Here is a 25510-nt window from a genome sequence, read left to right on the forward strand (position 1 = left end):
GGTAGTGTTTTAGTTCTTGACTACATAGATGGGAGAGGAAGATGAGGAACAGTATTCATTGACTTTTTTGACAGCCCTTCCTCACTCATCTGGTGAGAACATTGTTGGTTGGTTGAAAGCTCGAAGAGGACAAAATGTTGGTTTGTTCAAGCATTTCCAAGTAGCAGTGTACTTCAATGATCCCACCATGAAAACAATGTCCTTTGGACATAAACTCTATAGAGAGAATGGGTATTTTATTAGTTGTTTGATAACTTGTTCATTTTTTGGCCAAAATACCCTTAAAATCAGGCAATGGATTCTAATGTCTTATTTTAATCAATTTTTTTTTTCATTAAAAGCTCATTTAAACCATTCTTTGGCTATCTAGCTAGAAGTATTAATATACTGCGTGTCATGCAGAGAATGAAATGTTAAAAGTTATGTTTACTCTCCCACTTCTAGAAGCACAAAAAAGAATTTATAAGTATTCTCTACTTCCCAATGGGCACAGGTTTCTACCTGTAAGGTTTCCGTTGGAGCTCAGTACTTCATTTATTCATCCATTGCTCTCTCCCCCCATCTCTTCCAATTCCTCCTACTCTATTTGGGTGTTTACTGGCTCATGTTGTTTACTAGACTATAAACCTCAGGCAACTCAAAAATAGTGATGTACGCCCTGGCCAGTTTGGCTCAGCGGTTAGAGCGTCGGCTTGCGGTCCGGAGAGACCCGGGTTCGGTTCCCACTAAGGGCATGTACTTCAGTTGCAGTTTGTCCCCGGCCCTGGTTGGTCGTGCGGGTGGCAGTCACTCGATGTGTCCCTTCACGTCGATGTTTCTCTCTCTCTCTCCCTCCCACTCTATCTGTACAAAAAATGGAAAAATATCCTTGGGTGAGGATTAAAAAAAAAAAAAAATAGTGATGTATGATTCTGTATGTATCTTGCCATAAGAACAGCTCAAATAGCTGTTAAAAATATGCTAAAATTGTATCTCACAGTTGAAATTCTTCAATATTTTAAAGAAAAAGCATAAGTTCCCTTTATTTTCCTATTAGTCAGATTTAAGATCCCAATTTTTAGAGTATGTCCACATTCCACCTTCAAGCCTTTGGTCTTTGAAAATTGTTAAAACATGAATTTCCTCTGTTCGCAGGGAAATAGACTTACTTCTTCTATGTTAGACCAAAAGCACACACCATGAATGGACAGATATCAGTCTACAGAAGTGTAAGGATTGCTTATAAACCCAAATACTCGAATGCCTTTATACCACACCAGGTTAACAAAAATATACACAAATCACACTGTTTTTGTGTGTGAAATGTTTAAATTTTATAGACAACAAACAAGTGGATATAATACTATTCTCCAAATCAGTGATTTTCAACTGGTGGGCTGCAAAAAATTTTAAAATATGCAATTCCTGACTATTTAGTCAGAGGCATTGACTTCTTTTTCCTTAAATTGTCAATTAAAAAAAAAAAAGTAACAAGAACCAAGACAACAATAGTTGTCTGGTGTGAATCAATCAAAATTATACCTATTTTTTTGTCAGATAAAATAAAATACTATATATCTTGGGAGTGCCGCAGAATTTCAGTAATTAGTTTATGTGCACCACAAGATGAGGAAGGTTGAAAATCGCTGCTCTAACGATCCAGATTCAGCCCAGGAGCGTGGGTTTCTTGAACACTTCCCAGCACTCTAACTGTCACACCAGAGCAGAAGTAAGTCCTAGCACCCAGTAGCTGCTGTTGAAGTGTTCTCTCTACAGCTCCCAGAAACTATTGCTTTCCTTCTGCCTTTTCCAGCCCTCACTCCAATTCTAGTACAGAGTTTGTTTTCTGCTCAATACAGTACCTTGCCATTACCGCCTCCCTTGCTCTGGCCTTAATGTCTCCTATGGGTGTTCTTGTCCAACAGAAATCTAGAAATTCTGGCGGCAAAATGGACACTTGGGCATTAAATGGCCAAACAGTGTTAGTGAAATGCAAGATTTCTGATCCCAGTTGCGGTCTCTGAAGGAGTGGTATATCTCATCTTTCAACCAAAGGTTTGTTTTTCTATCTGGTTATAGGCTCTTTCATCAGAATACAGAAGTTACATTTCTCCTGTGTGGCACTCAGAAGTCATAGCCATATATATCTATGACAGGCAAAAACTCCAGTGAGTATGTTCTTCACACTCTCTGAAACTACATCTGACACAGAAGCTAACTCTCAGAGAAGGACAGTCTACCCCATAAGATTCCTATTTAGAATACAATTTTTGGCCCAGCCTCATTTATTTAGTCATTTATAATATTGTTTTCATCTGATTAAGAATCAGAATGCACAAATCTTAAAAATACTACTTGTACATTGTCATAAGCCTAAAATTTTTTGAGGGATCATTTGGTATACACTCATCCCTTTGTTTAGACCCCATACATTACTCTCCCAGTTAATTGTCATATTTTTACAACAAGAATAAGATCCTTCAGTGTAAAACCTCATAGGCCTTGAGATGTGCCGTCATCTCTGTTGCTATCCATCTCCCCCTCTCTCCTGTCCCTGCTCATATTCACATTACAATTCTCAAATTCCTATGACAATTGATTTTCTCTTATTTAGGTATTGCTAAAACTAGAGAAAAGTTGACAATCTTACCTTGGAAAACAATTATTTCTATTTATCTTAGTTCTTATAACTTGCCCTTATATGTTTTTATTTCTAAACTTCTTAGATAAACTTGTAGGTTTTATAACTGACAACAGGTACCTGATATAGGTGAATTTGCCTAATACTGAGTCCATTTAGTTTCTTACTCTTTGACAGCCCATACATCTGCCCTATTATTTAACATTGCAAGAAATGAACTAGTAAAGTTAATGATCCACTGGGAAGGCAAAAGTAAACTTATATAATGAAGCATCTTATACTCTTCTCTGCATATGCAATAAGGTAATGAGTTAAGTGAGCATGAATATTTAAACTCTGAATAACCCTCACAAATTTTTCTCTGAATTTAAAGCAATATTCTAATACAATCCAAACTCTTAGAGGTTTATTTTCTATGGCAGCTTCCTGCCTATAGAATATTAAAAAGAAGTTCTATGCAATCACTTCAAAAGCATACATAAAGGAGCTTTAATGTAGATATCAGAAGAAATATAAAAGAAATATATGGAAGGATGACATTATGATAATGAGAAATAGTTGGTTACAAGACTTTTTAAGTAGATTATGCAGAAACGGACAGAGCTTTCTTTATATTCCAAAAATTTTCCACTAAGCAGATTTCTATCTTCATGGTAAGAAAAAAAATGTTGAAAATGAGGAGGTCAGTCTAAACACAGATAAATTGTAGTACCCTTGACATTTTGAAGTGATTTCAGGGAAAATATAGTTCTTTATCTACTACACTAGATTTGATTAATCTGGTTATAAACAAAGAAGCATACAGCCTTCTCAAATGACTGATAAACTTTCAACCAAGCAGGAATCTCCTGACATCATTGAACCTAGGGTTTCCTAGCTTAAGCTATAATTTTTTTGGAGACAATAAATCTGTTACAACCTATTACACCAAAATTGTCCTCAACCAACGTTGTAATGAAAATAAGAATGTACTCTTTGCTATAAGGTAGCTCTTTATTTTTTTAAATTTTTTAGAGAAAGAACATCAACTGGCTGCCTCCTGCATGTCCCCCACAACCTGGACATGTACCCTGACTGGGAATCAAACTGGCGACCTCTTGGTGCATGGGTCAACGTTCAACCACTGAGTCATACCTGCCGGGCCAGAATAGCTCTTTAATGTGTAACACTAATATCATCTCATGCAAGTCATTCAAGTTTAGACTATTATTCAATTCCCTCAGTAGATCCTAAGATAAGAATAGCTCCTGGACCTTTGAACATCTTAACATCTTTAAAAATTTCAGTTAATCGATGTTCTTTAGAAATGAGACTCAGAAGTAGACACAAGAATCCATGTGGGGTCTGACCAGTGAAGAAAAAATTAGGAATTAATAAGTTGATCTGGATCCCTACATGTATATATTTAGTCTAGGATTTCTTTAGTCTTATTGTACTAGCTGTGAGATAATAGAAATTATATATATTGGTCTCTGCGCTCAGTTCCTGGTACAAAGCTCCTGAAATGTTTCTTATAATGTCCTAAGTAAAAAGAGCCTTAGGAGCATCTTTTGCTCTAATATTTCATCTTTGACCCAGGTTTCTGACACAGGGCTTCTAAATTCTTTGAAATTCCTGGGTGATAGAAGTATCTTTTGTCCTAATGAGATGACTCTTGGTGGGGTCCTAGATGGCTCTCGGATGAGAGCTGGTCATCAGAAAGACTAATCCATAATTTAGAGGCTTGGTATTTTTATCCCCAGCCCCCTCCAATTCTCCAGAGAAGGAAGAGGGATTAAAATGAAGTTAATAATTGATTATGTCTATGTGTGGAAGTCTCCCCCAAAATCCCCAAAGTATGGGAGTTGGAGAGCTTCTGGGTGGAAAACATCCATGTACCGGGAGAGTGGCCCATCCCAACTTGACAGGGAACAGACACTCCTAGCTCAGCACGCTCCCAGAGCTTGCCTTCTGTATCTCTTTATCTGACTGTTCATCTGCAGTCTTTATTATATCCTTTAACAAAATGGCAAATGTATTTCCCTGAGTCTTGTGAGCCACTCTAGCAAATTAATAGAACCCATAACGTTGTTGTTTTATGAGTTTCTCTCTTAATAAAACACATCATTTTCATCTGCTATTCTGTCAAAAGGCATTTAATAAATATTTAACGTATCTCTCTATGAATGCCTTGTTAGTGGTTTAGGATTTTTAATTCTTTTCTTTATTTATTGTAACAGACATCCATTCTTTTGTATCTCCAGATGTTCATATGCTATTCCAGTATCTGTTAGGTAAGACAACCAGGCCTCATTCCCTTCCCCACCAATCTTGACTGTTTTAGGGGCAGCAACGGAGTTGATTGAACAAGGAGACAGACATGTTATCCAAAGTCTTTCTCTTTTTAAATCAGAATTACATTCTTTCTTAGTGATGAAACTATGAGATGCAGGAACTACCAGCAGTATTGTGCCTCATATGAGTAAAACTAGCCTGTGAAAATAAACCAATTTGTGATGAAAAGTGAAGTCCACTCTGGCTGTGTTCAAGATCCTGCTTCCCATTGTCCCTGGAACTTAGCTGTACCTCAAAAGTTCAAACTCAAATATAGGTTTTTCTATCTAAAATTTTTTACTTAGGGCCTTAGCCAGTTTGGCTCAGCGGCTGGAGCGTTGGCCTGTGGACCAGAGATTCCCGGATTCGGTTCCCATTAGGGGCACGTACCCAAAAAATAAATAAATGAAAAATAAAATTTTTTACTTATACCTTCCTCCCAACTTTATGTCTTGTTAATACAGGACTTCGTATTGTTGCTATAATATGAACTTCGTGCCTTAAACAATTCAACTTCATTATCTTAGAATTCTATAAGTCAGAAATCTGACATGAGTCTCATCGGCTAAAATCAAGGTGTTGGCATAGCTGAATTCCACTCTGGAGGCTCTAGGGATGAAGGTTTCTCTGTCTTTTCTAGCTCCTAGACACCATGTACGTTCCGTGGCTCAATGCTCCTTTCCTTTACCTTCAAAGTCAGCAATGCTACATTTCTCTAATGATTCTTCTGTAGTCACATCTCTGATCCTGACCTCAACTAGGAAAAGTCATTTTAAGTATCCTTGTGAGTAAATTGGACATACCTGGACAATCCAGGACAATCTCCTCATTTTATGGTTCTTAGTTTTAAGCACATGTGCAAAGTCTATTTTGCCATCCAATGCAACATATTCACAGGTCTTTAATGTTTAAGGATGGACACCTTGAGGTTGGGAGGCATTCTTCTGCTTACCATTAAAAAGCAAACCATCATTCCATCTCTCACATTAGTCAACACAGTAATAAAAATATATTTATCAAGAAATGCCAGATACCCTCCACATTAACAGAAGCATGTTAATCAACATTATTTGGGAACAGTTGTTTAATTCCCAATGGCTGCTTCAAAATTGTTTTTCTGGAAAGAAAATTTTGGTTGGTTTTATCTTCTGAAGATGAGTTTGAAGATCCTTACTGAATTTCCCCAGCATACAATAGAATGCAATCTTTGAAATGTGGAATTAATAGTTCCAAATCTACATACTTGAAGCCTGAGGCAACTATCATTCCTGAGTATAGAGAGTAAACACAGCATTTCTTTGTTTTACTAGTAGCTTTGTTTCCCCAAGCTGCTGGCAAAACATCTGCCAGGCCAGAATGTGCTCCATACACGCCACAGACCCGCTGCTGGCCAGACCAATGACCTGTGATTCGTGGTGTAAGGTGAGCGCTTTCCAGGTGCCCAGCAGTTTTCAAAAAACAAAAACTTCAAGTAGAAATGAAGCTGCCACACCCCCTCTCCCAAAATCTTTAGAGTTGATTCTGTAATGATCTTATACTGTCTGTGATTTTATTGATTTTGTTTTTCAATAGAACTGCTAAAGATTACGATTCTCAGATAGGCAGAATGTGGGCAGATGCTCATATGCTCACACATAGTTCTGCCAAGATATTTTTACATTTTTCTGCACTTAAAACAAAATGAAGACATGTGTTATAGATGCTTGCTGCTGGTAACCCCCCAGAAAAAGAGACTTTTTTCTTTTTTTTGTACACTCACATTCTGGATGAAGTATTAAAACAACTCTACCTAGAAAAAAATGAACAGTTCTTTGAAAATAAAAGAGATTTGCTTCTTAGGCACCTTATAAAACATTCCTAATTACTAAAACCCATTGAAACGGCAATTTGGGTCACCATATCCAAACGTCATCCCTGCTATTTCTAACTCAATATAAACTTCTTGTCACATTTACTAGTTAAGCATCAAAATACAAAATGCCACAACAGCTTATGCTCCGTTGATGTTCATTCATCTACTGTGCACCAGAAAGGCTCATTTCAAATACAGCACGAAAGAGGGAAAAGTAAGCAAAAAGTAAACTAAAAGACTTGGAATACATTGCCTCCAGAAAAACACTCAAGAGGAAAATCTGCAAAATCAGAGCCTTACCTTGGGAGACTTAGGTAGACCCACCGTCCCTTCTTCTGCTGAGTGTAGCAGAGGTAGCTTTGCTTCTTCCACTGAGGGATGTTTGGGAGGGCGAGGCGGGGGGTCCGAGAAGGAGCTTTCGTATCTTCGCATCATGTAATATTGTTCCTCAGTGATCTCTTCAATCAGAGTCCTGACTCGAAGTGGTCCTGCATCCTGGGGCAGATTGCTAACTAACTGAACGGTCATATTCAAGCGGCCGAGGGGAATTTCCCAGCATTCTGTGGGCTTGGCCAGGTCACTGACCAGGAGGTAGGAGTCCGTGATAGCCTCCTCCAGCTGAAGTCCCGGCGTAGCAGCCAGGATATCTTCTTCAATGAAAAGGTCTCTCACGGACACCTTCACATTGAAGGGCAGGTGGAACAGCGCACACAGCTCCGAGATCTGGTACTGTTTGGTGTCATGAATCACCTCCACGAAGCCTCCTTCCATGTACAAAGGGAGCAGCGCTGCCTCGTAGGATTTTTTGAGGATTTTTTCACAGGCCAGAACGCTCACTGTTCTGCTGCCCTCACAGAGGATGTCCGTCGTCTTTGAGGCATGCACTAGAAACTGGTCCCCAACGGACACAGGTGAAAACTCATCCTCAGGGGGATGGAAGGCCTTGGTGGCCACCACGTGGAGTCGTTCCTTTGCACTCTTCGCTATCTCCAGGTCGTAAGCCGTGGGGAACTCCCGCGGTCGCCTCTTGAATTTGCCTTTGTAGCTGGTGGGGATTAAAAAGTGTCTTTTGGGAAAATGGCTTCTAATTTCGGAAGCTAAGATCCTTGATGCCTGATACTTTTTGTGAATCACAATGGTTTTCCCAGGCTGTAAAAGGTTGCTGGGTAGCTGGTTGCCTTGAGGCGCTTCGATGACTTCAGCCACGATGGGGAAGTCTTTGCTGGTCATGGCAGAAAGATCTTGTGTAGATAACAGCTGAAGAAACCAGTTGGCATCGTAACTGTCAGTAATGTCTTTGACTTCGACATCTAAACTGGGAAGGATACGGACTATGTCCTTTTGGACTGAGGGGAAAAAAAAAAAAGAGTATGACATTTTGTATATCAAAATGTTGCTGTGAGGAGGTATTAGAAGCTCTTCAGGTGCCATAGATGCATTTAATTTTTAAAAACTCAAATGTTCATGATATAACAATTCTTATATGTGACTTTGCTTTTTTTTTTTTTTTCAAAATTTAAAATGAAATAGATCATATGTAAAACTGACACTCATAAACCTGTTGCTCAGCTTATAAAACAGACATTAACCTTTACCTTGGAGCCCTATGAACCTTACCAGAATCACATTCTCCCGACTGCAACCTAAGAATAACAATACCCCTGAGGGTAGTGTTTATCATTCCCTCATTTTTCTTTATAATTTTTTTTCGCACAGAACATGTATGAATATATATGCATGTGTGTTAATGTATATGTGTGTGTTTTTTTTTTCTCCAGAAGGTTGATTATATTATTTTATCATTATTCATGAGGTCCAGACAGCATATGTAATATTATCTTAGAAGCAAGTTTGGTACTTCAAATAAGACCCTTCCTACATAAGGCCCAAGTCCTAAATTGATCTATCAGAACATAGGCACCTTAATGTGAGCTGGATCCCAAACCCAGCACGCAGAGGGTACTGAGGGCAAGGCATTGCCTTACTAACTTAGGAGAACGTTATTTCTATCAGAGAAAGCTTCCAGGCCAAGCTTTCTAACCTCTATTACATTTTATTGTTTTGAATTCCTAGCTTGTCTTCAATACTTTTATACCAAATCCACTGAAAGTATTCTAGTCTATCTCATCCTACTTGCTGCATTGGCAGCTTCCCAGAGTAGATTTGACTTGCTTTACTTTGTTATATTTTTCTCACTTATTCCTTACCTTACTTATGATTCTTCTCAATGTTTTTTTCTTGTTTCTTCTCGCTTCACACCACCCCCTTTATCCTACCCCCTCACACCTTTTCATGTGACTTGGTTCTCTTCCTTTCTCTGTCTACACTCACGCCCACTGTCATCTTACACTCTCATGTCTTTAAGTACTATCTGGATGCTGATGACTCCCCAAAGAATCTCTACTTGTCTCAAAATTAACATGCTCAAACTGAAATTCTGACCTTCCCAACCAAATCATAATCTATATGTTGCTTTTTTTTAGCTCAGTTATTGAGGACTTCATTCTCCTTATTCAGCCCAGAGAGCTCAGAAACATACTTACATTTTCTCTTTTTCTAACACCTAATATCCATTACATAGGACTACCTTGATCTAAGCCACACTATCTCTTGCCTAGTTTATTGCAATATCTTCCAATTTTCTTACACTTAAATCTGTATCAGCCAGACAAAGACTTTTTAAAAAATGTTGACTTGATCATGCCCTCTTCTGTTTACAGGCACACAATGGTAGTCCTTTTCATTCAGAATAAGAGTCAATACCCTTTCCATGGTCTTTGGTATCACTTGGATCTCATCTCCCACTGGGTTGCCTTCCTTTAGCTCACTGTTGCCTCACTATCTCATTTTTAATCAGGACTTTGTTTGCATGGCCTGTTTCCTCTGCTTGCTACATCTTTTAGCCAGATATACTTATGGCTAGTTCCTTTTGCTCTGCTTCAAATCTGTTTAACTATCATCTTCTCAATGAGACTTGCTCAGTAAGTACTTGCCACAGACTGAATATTATTGTGTCCCCTTAAAATCCATATGGTAAAACCTAATCCCCAAAGTGACAGTATTGGGAGGTGAGAACTTTGGGAGATGAGTAGGTCATGAGATTATTGGCCTTATAAAAGAGACCCCAGCCCTGGCCAGTTTGGCTCAGCGGTTAGGGCATCGCCCTGCGGTCTGGAGAGACCCGGGTTCGGTTCCCGCTAAGGGCACGTACTTCGGTTGCAGTTTGTCCCCGGCCCTGGTTGGTCGTGCGGGTGGCAGCCACTCGATGTGTCCCTTCACGTCGATGTTTCTCTCTCTCTCTCTTCCTTCCTCTCTCTCCCTCCCACTCTATCTGTACAAAAAATGGAAAAATATCTTCGGGTGAGGATAAAAAAAAAAAAAAGAGACCCCAGAGAACTCCTTTAACCTTCTCCCATGGGAGAACAGAATGAGAAGCTGGCTGTCTATGAAACAGGAAGTAGACCCTCCCCAGACACCGAATCTGCCAGCATCTTGATCTTTCCAGCCCCCAGAACTATAAGAAATACATTTCTGTTCTCTGTGAGCCACCCAGTCTATGGCATTTTGTTGTGGCCAATGAATAGACTAAGAAAGCTCTTTTACATTTGGAGAACGCAATCCTCCCACTACACAATCAACACCCCCAAGAAAACAAAAACAACAATAACAAAAAAACAAGTTATAGAGCATAAACTACATTAGAAAATTACCCAAAAAAGTTAACTGGATTTTGAAATGATAAAGAGATAAGAAGGCAGCAACTGGAAGCTCTAGAGGTATTCCTGGAGGTGTTTATTACAAATTTCCCAGTTTCAAACTAATCTGAAGTAAAAATAATTTATACTCATGCAACCTGAGTTTAGACTTCCCAAGTTTTTTGTTCTTGCTTGGATATGTTTTCTGGACATCCAAAGGGAACTCTTGTGAAAAAAACACCCTTTCTGTTTTCTCTAAAAAAGCTACACTGGTTTCCTCTTTATGCTGCTAAATCATTTCAATAAACGTTGTCTTTCTGCCTATTCTTTCAGGAAAAGTCCCTTTACAGTCGGGGCTAATGCTAATCATAATGTGGTGCTTTTCTGCATTTCCCACTGCAACAAATCTTTTTGCTACATGTAAATTTTGGGGACCTTACTAAACCCTATTTTTAAAAAGAAAATAAAGATTTACATTTAAGTTGGGTAATGTTGGGCAATGCAAGTTTCCTTGGAGAGTTAGTATTTAATTCCAGAATATCCTGTATCTACTCAGCATTTGAGTACCTATCCTTTGCAACTGGACCTGAATTTGTAGGACAAGGCTGGAAATCTACTGAGACAATTTTATTCATGTCTGAAAGGTAAGGTGTGTTTTTTCTAAACAAGGTTTGTAAATTCTAGCCCTGCAGTTTCTCTCAATATCTAGTTCTAGTTCTGCCTATATTGTTATTTAACAAGAAAAATAATTGATATATTTGTTGAAAACTTTCACTATCTAAGTTTAATTTGTTTGTCATTTACTTTCCAAAATTATATTTATGTCCCTCAAATGTGCTTTCATAAATTTCAGCTCCAGGTCTCAATCACTCAGTGAATTGTTTTGTCTACATTTGCATCACGTTATACTCTGTATGGTGATTATTAGAAGCGCTGAGCTTGCCTTATTCTAGACTTTTAAATTAAAATTTGCTCTATAGTTCACCCATTTGGTCTCAGTTTTCTTCATGACTATTCTGTGAATGTTATTTCATTTATTTAGTTTCATTACAACTTAAGAGAAGCTATTCTGTGAATTTCCATTTTCTAGATGGCTCTCCTCTGGTTCTACTACTGTTTGTATTTAGAAATAGAGAAAGTGCCTTTTAGATTACTCTCTAACATTTGTAGCAGAAAAAAAGATCATCATGACCTTCACTGAGAAATGAAGTCATTTAAAATGAATACACTGGCTTTTGATATGGGTGTATTTGTAATACTGCTCTTTTACATCTTCACTTGGTTTATAAAAGATAAGAAAAGTGAATAGCCATTTATTGTACTGGATGATACATTTCAGCATGTTTTCTCTACTGATGTTGGTGATGGTTAGTTTTATGTGTCAACTTGACTGAGCTATAGTTACTTAAGCCAGCAGTAGTCCAGGGCTAGCTGGGAAAGAATTCTGTGGATGTGGTTTACATCTAAACCAGTTGACTTTAAGTCACGGATGTTACCCTCGATAATGCGGCAGAGCCTCATCCTATCAGTTGAAGGTCTTAGGAGCGAAAATGGAGGTTTCCCTGAGAAGAAGAAATTCTGCCTCCAGTCTGCAGCATCAGCTTCTGCTTGACTTTCTAGCCATCCAGTCTGTCCTACAGATGTAGAACTTACTAGCCCCATAATTGCATAAGGCAAGTCCTTAAATTAAATTAATATATAATTATGTATATGTAATATGACAGTATATATACTGTTTCTCTGGAGAACCTCAACTGATAAACATTAATGATTGGTAGTGTAAAAATATATAAATCTGTATGGATGGCAAAAACTAAACTTTCTCTTGCTTACAGTTTGATATTTCTATTGGCAATAACATAGTTGCCTAAAAGAAGAAAATAAAATGGAAACTTTATCCACTAGATAAACAAACTAAAGTTTGTTTAGTCCACAAACTTTATGGACTAGAGTGTCCACTGGTTCTAAATATTATGTTATGTGACAGTATTTTCATAGACAAATTAGAAAAAGCATCACTAACAAAAATTGAACCTGATATATAAATATAAATGATATTAACTTTTGTACCATGAAGTGAATATATATTCTTCTTAGATATTAAATTCATGAATATGTCATTGCAATCAATCAAAACTGGATATGGTAAGTGAAAAACTCTTTTATTACCTAAATAAGAACTTTGTACCGTGCAATACGTATATATAGAAGCAATTATTTTAGTTGCTTTATTCATTTATTTATGTATTTGATTTACTTAATATTGAATATTTACTTTTAACACAAGCATTGTGAAACTAAACATAAATACATAAGAAATTGACTAATATTTTTCTAAATTACTGGAAATTATGTTTTATTATAATTATTATTTATAAGTTACACTTATCAGTTAGCAATACTGGCAACCAGTCTTTTTAAGATTATACTAGGTCCAGGTAAAACTCTAGGCTAGGACTAATTTAAATGAGTAGTGAGGTTTATGGATGAAATATTCTACCTTCGAACCCTTTCTTCCCTCAAATGTATAAGCATGAAAAGAAAAGAAAAAAAAGACAGGGAGAGGAAAAAAAGATGCAATAAATCTAAAAGACACCTGCAATCCTTAAACTAAATGAAACTGGAACTCAGATGGAAGAAGGGTAATGATTTGGCAGAATGGAAAAAGAAAAACCTATATGCCTAAGAATTGCAATGAAAAGTCAGCCTTTTGCCCCAAAGAAGCCCCCTTATGCCTACGAATTGGAGTCATAAGGCTCCTCTGAAGGTGAAAAGAAGCGAGGTGGCAAAAACAGGAAATTACCTCAATGTCAGAAAGTGGTTAAAGCTGGGCTCCAACACTAATCTGGGGAAGGTAGGAGCCACCCCTTCCTCCTCTTTCTCTGCAGGAAACAGTTGGTCCAGGGTCCCGGAATCGGGAAACCAGGCACAGGTGGGCAGGGGGAGGCATGGCGCTGGGAAAAGGAGGTAAGTCTAAGTTTGTGGGGAAGCGTGAAACCCTCAGCCGCTTCCCTGCTCAGCTGCAATCGTTTCGTTACCTGCAGAAGATATCAGGAAGATCCTTCTCAGGTCGAACTGGGTAGTCCTAGTGAAAGACTCAGAACCCGAATTTGGGGAAATGCACCTATAAATGAGCTGGCAAAATGAAACCTAAAATTCATAAACAAAGAGCTTGTGTATGTGAGTCTTGTGCCTCACTTGTTCATTAAAAAGTGTCTAACGTGCAAATATGAACAGGTGGCAAATAATCTCCAGGATTTGAGAAAGAACATTTAACAAGAACGACAGACCAAAATTTTTTCTTAAAAAGTCCCGAAGAGGCAGATAAAATGCAAGGAACAATAGAAAAGTTTAAAAAAACTGTAAAATATTCTCAGAGACATAAAATATTGTTTCTTTAAAATAAGAACACAGTAACATTTAAAAAATTTTGTAAGAAATAACTTTTGGAAATTAAAAATATGCTTCGTAAATTAAAAATTCATTGAAACAGTTGGAAATGTAGTTAAAGAATTTTCCCCAAAGGTAAACCAAAGACAAGGAAACATAAAATAGAGAAGAAAAAAGTCCTAGATCAACATGGGAGCTTCAACATGAGATCAGAAGTTACAGAAAGAGAGAAGAGAAAAAATGGTTAAAAAGAAATTATCAAAGAAATAATCCCAGAAATGAAGGACCTAAGTTTCCATACTGAAAAGTGCCATCACAGTGAAATTACACACTGCCCCACCAGAGTCCATTACTGTGCAGTTTCAGAATATCATAGACAAACTCTCAACAGCAACATTGGAAGGTAGACCATGAGGGAGCCCAGCTTTCAAAATTCTGAGAATAAATTATTTCAACCTGGAATTCTATAAATAGCTAAACTATCAATCTTATATGAATGTAGAATCAGGATTTTTTCCCCCAAACATTCAGGTCCCCTAATTAACTAATTAATATCCTTTGCACCTATCTCAGGAAGCAAGTGACGGATAAGTTCCTCAAAACTAGAAGAAAACCAAGAAAGCATTTATTTGAGTTCAGAAATTGGTGGTAGACACAGATGTAAGTCAAAGGGGAACCATCAGGATGATATTTAAAATATAAAACCCAGGACAGCACTGTTAATGGACCAAATGTCTGTGTCTCCCAATATTTGTATTTTGAAACTCTAAAAATCTTACTCTCTAATGTGACGTTATTACGAGGCTGGGCTTTTGGGAGGTGATTAAAATTAGATATGTCATTAGAGTGAAGTCCTCATGAATGGGATTAGTGACATAAGATTCGTGAGAGAGCTGGCCTCCTCTCCTGGCTCTCCACCATGTGAGGGGCAATGAGAAGTTAGGAGTCTGCAGTGTAGTAGAGGTTCCTCACCAGGAGGGCACCCTGATCTCAGACCTGTGAGAAATAAATTGCTATTGTTTATAAGCCACCCAGTCTATGGTCTCTTTGTTACAGCTGCACAAGCTAAGACAAGCACCTATGCAGCAGGTGTAAAACCCAACAAATTCAAATTAGAAAATGAGAACGAAGGGTTCCAGGAGGAATACTCGCAGGGGAAAAAAATAACAAAAAGGTAGATCTGACAGTTTGGTCTTTGTTTGTTTACAGAGATGTTAAAGAATACTTTAAGACTTAGGAGAGGATTGAAGAAAAACACCCATGAAACAATAAGGTCATCATTACAAAAAACCAAAGAATTATGCAAAATGAAATTATAGTCATACAGCATTTGATTCAGCAGTGAATTGTCACAATAAAGAAAACATTAACCATAATCTACCATATACTGAGAGAATGGGATAGAAGAGGAAGTAGAAATAATAAGAGAATTAAATCTTCGTCACTACGTTGAATAGAGGTAGTTACTGTCTAAAGTCGATAACTTGAAAAATTGCAAAATCCATGTGTCATTTGGAAATGTAAATACAAATTCAAGAAAGCAGGAACAGAATGGTGAAAGGAATTACATTGGAGTAGCAGAATATGGTGGAAATTAGAGAATGATCAAGGGGAAAATCTTTGCTGATAACTTTTATAAGTCCTTTTACCACTATTTGACATTTTTTCATATTTATAAAGATTGGATTTATTTTTAAAAATCAAATGAGAGAGATAATCCTTCCCTCAGAATACTAAAAGATCACATATTAAACAATATTCATATACTGCCTTTCTGATATCACCTTTCTACTTGTGTGATTTCAGTCTTCTGCTTATAAGTGAATTAATCTGTCATACATTAAAATTGCAGTTAGAAAACAAATAATTAGCAATCTATACTTTAAAACTAACACCATTAAAAAGTTTTAATGACAAAGACCTCATTTTTTGAAGCAAATTTAAATAACTGACTCAATTTTTTATTTGCAAATATGCATTCTATTTCTGACACTATTATGAATTTTGTTTTCTCGTGAAAGGCACAAATAGAGTTTCTTATGACTTGTATGAGATCAGTAAATAGACATCTTGGACAATTATTTATATCTATTTTCCAAAAAGATATAATTAAAAAAATATATTAAATGAATGTGATAATTAGAGGGCCTTCAGGCTGGTGATGAGGATCATAACCAAGAATTTCCTGGAACAAATATTTCATTTAAACACCTTTTGCTCGTTTTCTTTTTATGGAGCCTAAATTTTCATACTAAAACCATATTTAAAACTAACACCAAGTGTAGAATATCTTTTATTCCCTCTTTTCTCTATCTACTTGTTATGTTCTCTTTTCAGCTAATCAATATTTTATAGTTTCCTGTAGTTCCCAATATTTTTCATCTTGCCCTTTCCCCTAAAGTTTCTCGAAAACTTGCTAACCCTGGTTCAGACCTAGTCTTTCTGTCTTTCTCTTGTCACTTTAGAAATGAAGGGCTCAGTCAAGAGCAGTTTGAACTGTGCCCGACACTGAAGGCCATTGGAAAGCAACTTAGCAACATGCCCTTGACTTCAAGGCAAGTTTGAATCTTCAATTTAAGAAAGAATAATGCAAAACATGACACAGTTGATTTTTTAAATAGTCAACACTCTATATTTAGAAGAAAAATGCCTACAATAACAAAAATTTTAAGAACTGGGCATTTTGTGTTGACACCATCCTCTGTTTCCAGAGAATATTCTGCAATCAGTTCACATACTAATCAGTCTTGTAGAACATCTGTCCCAAAATTGTAATACAATAAGAACTAATGTTTAAAATCATCCCTAAGAAATTAAGGATCCAAAATAATTAAAATCAAAAAATTCAATTCAATATCATTAAAGAATGGAAATTGGACTATAACATTTTGGAAGGATTTTGTTTCAACCAAAGGATTTTTTTCCGGGATCTTAGTTAGCAGGAAAATCCATCTAAATCCATCTAAACAATTTTGTTTAAATCCCATGCTCTTCTATCAATGTTTATATTTAACACACTGCACCACCATCCAGCCAGTAGATGAAGCCCAGAAGTCTTACAGCTCAGAATGACGTTTTCCCCTTCCAATAGTTCTCCATATCTTATTGGTTGTGCTTCCTAAACACCTGTCAAAACAACTACTATTCTTGTTCTGTACTTTCAAAATCACTATTGTATTAATCCCCAGTACCCTGACACAACCAAATGGGCTCACTGCATTTCTCTGACCCTGCTCCTCCTGGAGCTGAAACACTTTATTAATTTTCTCTTTAGACAAATGTTAACCCTTTAGCATATATTTCAAAACCTTCCAAGACTTTGCTACCTCCCTTGCGTGATTTGATATTTGCCTCAAATTGCTTTCACCTCTCTTTCTTCACACCAGCTGCCTGCAGCTCCAATCTCTTGCTCACCTGCTCTGCCACAAGCTGGTATCACTTCCTTCAAAGTTGTCTCCTCATTTGCCTATTTCCTATTCATCACTCAGGTCTTTTTAAAATGCCATTTCCTTAGAGAAGCCTTTCTTGATCCCTAATCTAAATTCATTAAATGTCAGCACCTTGTTCAGATGCTTAGGTTCTGGGTTGGCCTTCATTTTCAGCTGTGTGATAGGAGATGCCAATGGTTTTAGAAAATTAACAAATTTTAAAATGAGAAAATGCTATCCATTATTTGTGAATATTGAGGAAAACTCCATTATTAATTTTGATTGCACATTTTGGGATAACTAACAAAGCACTACGGTGAGAACTAAATTTTTTTTGCAACCTCATTTTTTTGTCACATTAAAAAATAATCATGCTGTGGCCTCAATCTTTTATAGTATTGGAAAATAATCATGACTTGAGTGGAATTTCTTAACTATATCTTCGGTTCAAATGAATTCATCAACTTCTGGTTAAGTATTTGTGTACAACAGCATGTAACACATAGTCCTAAAACCTACCCAAACTTTCACATCAACTTTTTTATTACTGTATGAGTAACCAACAATATTAATGAGAGAAGAGATATATAGAGTTTAAGACAGAGGTACATGTTGACCAACTATTTTTACATACTACTGTATGTCCTCAGGTGTATTACATAAAGTACCTGAGCAGAACCTAATTTCATTCTCAAAACAACTCCAAAAGTCAGGCAAAGGGATATCATCATCCTTTTCGCATAGATACAGTTTTAATGGCACACCCCAAACCACCAACTATTAAGTTATTGATTCAGACATAGAATCTAGGACTTTTGACTGCAAGTTTAGAACTCTTTGCTCCAATAACCCATGGACTTAGACAACAATGCTGGGGGCAAGGACAGGGGGATCAAGAGGAGGGTGTCTAGGGGGAAAAAAGGAGAAACATCTGTAACAAAAATAAAAAAAAGAACTCTTAGTTCCAGACTTGCCCTAGATCCTAATCTTGAAAATTAAAGATATTAATTCCTTTGGGTAACAATGCTCTTCCTATTTTAAAATGCAAATAATTCACTGAAGATTACATAGTAAAGCACACCTATGAGTAAATTAATTTGTCACATTATTTCCTTTGTCAGAAGGACTTCCAGCTAGTAGGGAAGATTTATTAACAGTGATAGTGGCTGAAGTAAGGGATGTCACAAAAATAGGTGTAAGGGACACATTAAGGAAACTGTATTTTTACTTCATTTTTGACCAACTCCATACCAGAAAGCCTCTTTCTAAGCAAATACATTCTATTTTTAAAAGCAGCTTGTTTCTGACCAAGTTGAACTAGCAGTGATAAAAATGAATATTTTAATATGTCTGTATGAGACAGAGCAACTTACGTTAGGATGCACCACATAATTTACAATATGTGTTTATACATGTTATCCAATTTGATCCTTGCAACAAATATGTGCTTTGCTTGTTTGTAGATGAGAATCTGACCCTCAGAGGCTTAATGGACAAGTCAGGGACAGAGTCTCATTCTTCACTCTACAGCCTTTCCGTTTCCCAAACCCCACAATTCTCCACAGAGTATCATTCCCAGTGGATACTTACATTTCATCACACCTTGAATTTCATAAACAGGTTTGAGTGTCAGAGCACCATAAAATCCTTTAGGGAATGGATTCGTTAAATCCCACTTATTTGAAAAATCTGTAAGTTTCACAGTTCTTGTTCTATTCTTGGGGATCTTCCACTCCACGATCTCCTTTAGAGTGTAAATATGTTCATCTTCACACTCGTAGAATTCCCCTTCTTGTGACAAAGGCAAAGTAAATGAGTGATTTTGATGATTCCTCACCACTCCACAGTTCACCATTATTTCTCCATCAATTTCTTCAACTGAGTTGAGCATGATTTGCTCACCATGCTTTATGATGAGATTCTCTAGTTTCATATCCTTCTGATGGTAGAAGCAAGGATGCCCTAGTCTACTTGGTCCAATATGGATGGTCCTTATGATTTCTTCCATAGTGAGGTATGGCGTTTTATCTGCGACAATCTTAAAAAGACCTAAGAACAGAATTGTGTGAATTAAAGAGAGTTTTTACAATGAAAGTTCTCTACAAAAATCAGTGAGACAGGTATAAAACAAGTATAATGTAGATGGTTAAAGTAATGCGAATTCTTTATAGACTGGATATACTTCTTTGAATCCTGAATTCTTCTAGGAAAAAATTTAATGTATTATTTGATAATCATATCTAGGCAACATAAATGAAGACAAGACAAAAAAGACCTTAAGAGAGAAAAGGCCCTACTCTTGGAAATGGGAAATTTGTATGACATACTGACTGTGTGACATTGACCAAGGCATTTAATCTTTCAAAATTACATTTTTACTTTATTTTAATTTTTAAAATGAGAGGATTGGGTTAGATCAATATGCCCATAAATGTAATCTCTAGATGCACTGTGACAAAAGGGGAATAAAGCATACAAAATTTAAAAAATGTTTTTGATTAAAGAACTCTTGATAAAATATCCACTAATAAATTACAAGATAATACAGCATGAAATATTAGTGCTACATGTAACCTTGGAAAATGCCAGGTTAGGTAGTTCTGGATTGAATAATCTTGATTATATGTCATTCTGTCTTCCCATTACTTCTCTAACTTTGTCACAGTTTTACTATTTAATTTTTTCTCTAATACTATCAGAAAAGTCACTAATACAATTAATTTTTACTATTCAAGGTATATATTTTTTTGTTTGTGTATTTAAGTGTTTAAGTTTAATTATCCTTTTTGATTATTTTGCTTTTATTTTGTGGGCACATCTGCTGTGTAGCACTTTCAGAAGCTTTTTTATCACATACATTTTAATATATCCCCAAGAAAATCAGAATAAAGAAAAAATTACATAATTGCTTTCTTAACCCAAAGGTAAATTCATGATAATATTGTATACTAGCATGCACAAAGAAGATAATGTATTATAAAAACTACTTAATATAATAATATAGCTTAGAAAAGTCATTCATTAGTTTTACTCAACATGTACATTTCAACCAAATTTATCTATATATCAAATCATTAACCAAGTTATGATACCTGTTATATATACTTTTGTCTTCTCTACAAAGACTTATGGTGAGTTATTTTTGTAGTTAATCTTTGCTCAAACAAAAAATATGTATATAAGATTTGGCTATTTTTTATATAAACTTCCTGAAGAAGTGTGGGTGATACAAGCTCGATGGGAATGAATGAAATAGCATGTGCAATCTGTCCTGGAAACTCATCGATGGCTGATGTGCTTGAAGACGGCAAGGCAAAGAAACATTTACTTTGAAGGAACTTCTTATTTTATTATGTCTTGTATCAGGAAAAAATCTAATAAAATAGCATTCTTGAATTCTCCACAGTAAATGAGTATATGTGTGTGATATGTGTGTGTGTACATGTGCATGCCTGCAACATGTAATCTCATTTGTCTGTGTGTGAAGATTTATTTCTAAGAGTCCACATTCATTAACAAGGTATAACAAATTCAGCAGTTTTTATGAAATACATTAAAAAAATAGCTACCTAGAATCTCATATATAACAGGCACACTGCTGTTTTATCTCTCTTAGCTGTGTTGATGACATAAGTCAAAGAAAATAAATTTAGCATCTTCTTTCTTGGGGAATTGGGTTCACCTAAGGTAATAACAGATCTAAAATGTTATGAAGTAGAGAAAGCCTGAAACCTTAAGGGCTGCCATTATTTCAAGTTAATCACACACCTCAGAGCTGTCTTGTTGGATGTTTCTATTGCAAAAAACATTCATCTATAAATCTGTGTGTTTTCCCTTAGGAAATGATTAAGTACACAGTTTGGCATATAAGTGGCAGAGTACACAAAAATTTTGGTTAACTTATTTCTCCATATACTATTATAGCCAATCCAAAAATCCCTTCTTATAAACAGTTACTTAATACCATATAAATGCGGGTATGCTAATACATGTAATACATATATATATATTTATAAAGGAAATTCTATTTTACAATAAACTAAAGCACCATAGGCCAGGTTTAAATCAGACCAATTAGACCAATACTTACTCTATCATTTTTAAAGAGTATTATGGATTTTCATTGGGGAAAAATTATTTATTATTCCAAAGGAAAACAAAACACATTTCAGGAGCTGTATGATCATGAGAGTAATTACAAAATAAGCCAATATGTAATCTTTATAAAGTAAGTTAAAAAAAACAAAAACAGAAAATAGATTTCTGTTTCCAAATTTGATTGTCACCTACTAAATGGATATTATTATTATTTTAATTATTGAAATTATTCACAAAGAGCATGCCACATAGAAAACAAAAATTACACGAAACCAATGAACTGATCTGTTGAAAATTAGTCAATAATTAAATTTAGTCTGGAAGATCTTGAGTCAATCTTAGGTTTTCCAGAGTGTGTGTGTGTGTATATATGTGTGTGTGTGTGTGTATGTATATATATATACATACATATACATATATATATATATATATATATATTTAAATGATTTTATTGAATTTTTAGAGAAAGAGGAAGTGAAAGAGAGATAGAAACATTGATGTGAGAGAGAAACATTAATCAGCTGCTTCCAGCACACCCCTCACTTAGGATTGAGCACACAACCCAGGCATGAGCCCTGACTGGGAATCGAACCATGGGATGATGCTCAATCCACTGAGCCACACTGGGCAGGAGTTTATATTTTTAACTAATTCTTAATGATCTGCAATTATTGGTATTTATAGTAATAGTAATACATGAATATTGTTTAGAAATTTACATTTGAAGGATTTTTTTCATTTGCATCATTTATCCTCACAGTAAATATTTAAGGACAATAAAACAAATATTTTTACTGAGGGATATGAAAGGTCATAGTTTTCATAGTTATGGCTCTAGAATCACGAAGGAGAGTTTTATCTTCTTGCCACCAGGCTGGGCTGCCTCCCTGTTACATATATGACTTACAAAGACATTTTTATTGAAAACATGCTTATTCCAGTTCACAAAATATGTATATACATCTACAGAGATGGCCCTCCTTTTACATGGATCAGCCTTTATAGACACTTTAATATGAGAAGAGCAAGAATAATTTTCTGTCCCAGCCAGTGTGGTTCAGTGGATTGAGCATCATCCCATGGACTGAGAGGTCCCAGTTCGATTCCTGGTCAGGGCACATGCCTGGGTTGTGGGCTCGATCCCCAGTAGAGGTCATGCAGGAGGCAGCCGATGCATGTTTCTCTCGCACATCGATGTTTCTATCTCTCTCTAAAAAATCAATCAAAACATATTTTTTTAAAAAAGAATAATTTCCTGGTTTACTGTGTAGAATTTGTGCACATCATATTTTTTTCTTTTTTCTCTTTCTATCTCAGAAATTCCCACCCAAATAGGGAATACTTCTTAAAATTTTATTTTCCAACTATATGTCACAATATTATTTAATATACATAGCATGAGATTATTGTGAAGAATTTACTATCTTTTTCTTGTCTAATCTTTAGCTTGCTTTCCCAGTTCCGATCCAATATATTTTCTCCATCTTTGAAACCAGGAATCTTAAAGTGAACTTTACCTACTAATAACGATCTTTCCCTGACATCACTAATATTAGAATTATTAAAATATTAGAAGCTTAAAGTGTGCTGAAAATTCATATGTAAGATACAATTTAATTTTCAAAATAGCAATATATGGTAGCTACAAATAAAACACAAACATTTCACAGATAAGCACAAGAACATTTGAAAGGATGCCATAAATTCTCTATCATCATGTAGATCATAAGAAACAAAGCATGCTTTTGTGTCTCTAAAACTCAAGGGCTTAATCACAGAGCTACACACTTTCCCCTTTCACTATTATCTGAAATCATACATTGTTTGTCTAACCTTTTCTGAGCTAACAAGGGTGGTCCAAGGTGGGTGTATACCCTGCTTTAGGATGAAGAAAGACTGAGAGATGTTTAAATCTAACAGCATAAGAACGTGAACTTCACTGATATTTAAGACACTGGTGGGCATTTTCTGTTGCTGTCGGATGGTCACACGCCGGCAGGTGCGGGCGATGCCTCTGAGCAGGCTTGGGGGCCACCCAAGGTGAAGGGGTTGATTGTGGTGCACACACCAGTTCATGTATTTCCCGTGTGCTACAAGTTTCCTGGCCCTATTTAAGTGGATTTCTAGAATATATTATCCTAGTATTAAAACATAGCAACCCTCACAAAATTAACAGATCACTTTAAACACTTGCTACAAGAAAACCATGCATTAAAATTAAAATGAATATAAACACAAGAACCACACACGCACACAAAAGGGCAGAGTTGACATTTCGACTTCCACTAAAGCTTTTTCTTCAGCCATACTGTGAGGTAAAATAATGACACTCTAGTCTAATAAAATATTAAAGTGGCTGAAACTTCTTTAACACAAATTTATCAAAATATGGATTAATATTCACTGTCATTATACAGAAATTTGTCCTTGAGATACAGGTAAAGATATGTCAAGTACACACACACTATTTTAAATTAACACTCATATATTTGACATGCACACTTGAAAATTTCTAAGGCATTGAGATATGTGAAGAAGATTTGGAGATAAATCAGACTGCTACGGATTGCTAATACTGTGTCTTGTCTCTCTGCCAACAAAGCAAAGTAAATCTGAATTATTTTTTGTGAGTGTGTGCTTCCACCCCTTAGGAAACTGCTCTGCCATTGAATTTCTAAACAGTCTGCTATTTCATATTGGCCTATCTGGACTTCTCATTTCACGTGCTTCAGGTGGCTTTTAAAAAAATAATAATTTTGTTACATTCCCAAGACAATTCTTAGGTCAGTATATCCTAAAAAAATCTTCGAGACTATACCAAATCCACTATTTTCACTAGAAATTCTAGCTTGAGCATCTTCATTCAACTTCAGATAGAAATGGAGTTCATGAAATAACCTATCAAAGCAAAAACCTCAAAATCCTTGTGCAAAGGACATATAATAATATCTAATAATACTATTATATAATATCTAATAATGTTATCATATAATACTATAATAATAATGTTCAAATTGTGAGAAAATTCTCCAGACTTCTCAGAGTCAATTATAGGATTATTGAACATCGTCAACTAATGAATGATTCCAACAATCTTCATCAAAGAGTCTCCCACAGCAGAAAGAAGGAATGTGAGGAATGTCAAAGTTCATGATAAGAAAATGTTGTGTAGTAATTTAATTGAGTATTTGGGAGGGAAAAAGACATATCAGATATGGTAACCATTTTTTAAAAATGTTAAATGATACAAAGCGAGGCTGTAGAACTTCTGTGTTTAAATGTTTTTACACTTACAATGGAATTGGAATTGTCTATAATAGCTATTAAGAGTTCTTAATAGTTCTTCTACCTGCAGGTAAAACAAATAAATCATAAAACCTACCAATTTATTTTTAACTCTGAGCCAATTATTGCATTTTTAAAAGACCTCTTTTGCCCTGGCCGGTTTGGCTCAGCGGATAGAGCACTGGCCTGTGGACCAGAGAGTCCCGGGTTCGGTTCCTGCTAAGGGCACGTGCCTCGGTTGCAGTTTGTCCCCAGCCCCGGTTGGGATCATGTGGGTGTCAGCCACTTGATGTGTCTGTCTCACATCGATGTTTCTTTCTTTTCCTCCCTCTATCCCTTCTATTCTGTCTAAAAATAAATGCAAAGAAATGTCCTCGGGTGAGGATAAAAAATAATAGTAATAAAATAATTAAATAAAAAGATCTCCTTTCTCTTGAAAGGAGTGACGCTGCACATCTAGCCCACTTGAGATGTTTAACAAATAATTTACATTACTAATGTTAGGTTTTGAAATCAAATGATATAACTTGGTATCTCTGCCTATACATCTCTTATAATCAAAGCTTATTGAATAAAGTTGTCACATAATGTGTTCATGTTCAGGTTTTCTCTCTCCCAAGCAGTGAGGATGAATGATAAATTCGGGATGAGGAGAGAGTGGGAGAAATTCTTTTTCTCATCAACCTTGGCAGAAGCACAACCGCCTGGACTGTGAAGCTCTGCAGAGCACTGCCCCCCGGGCTACGGAAAGACACACAGAGGCATCGGGTCGGGTCTGGAAAGAACCCCCGCAGACCTTCGTCACCCCGAATCTCTCGCTAGGCTTTGG

General features: G+C 36.1%; 1 protein-coding gene across 1 annotated transcript in view; it reads right to left on the reverse strand.

Moving 5' to 3' along the window:
- THEMIS (thymocyte selection associated) overlaps nucleotides 1-25510 on the reverse strand; it is a 162817-nt gene that overhangs the window by 84230 nt on the left and 53077 nt on the right. The window contains exons 3-4 of the mRNA XM_036248623.1: nucleotides 18889-19347; nucleotides 7086-8131 (exon numbers count right to left, since the gene is read on the reverse strand). Of these exons, the coding sequence (XP_036104516.1) occupies nucleotides 7086-8131; nucleotides 18889-19347 (1505 nt within the window). The remainder of the gene's footprint in view (nucleotides 1-7085; nucleotides 8132-18888; nucleotides 19348-25510) is intronic.

This window comes from Molossus molossus, unplaced genomic scaffold (assembly GCF_014108415.1).
Source record: "Molossus molossus isolate mMolMol1 unplaced genomic scaffold, mMolMol1.p scaffold_m16_p_8, whole genome shotgun sequence".
Lineage (NCBI taxonomy): Eukaryota > Metazoa > Chordata > Mammalia > Chiroptera > Molossidae > Molossus > Molossus molossus.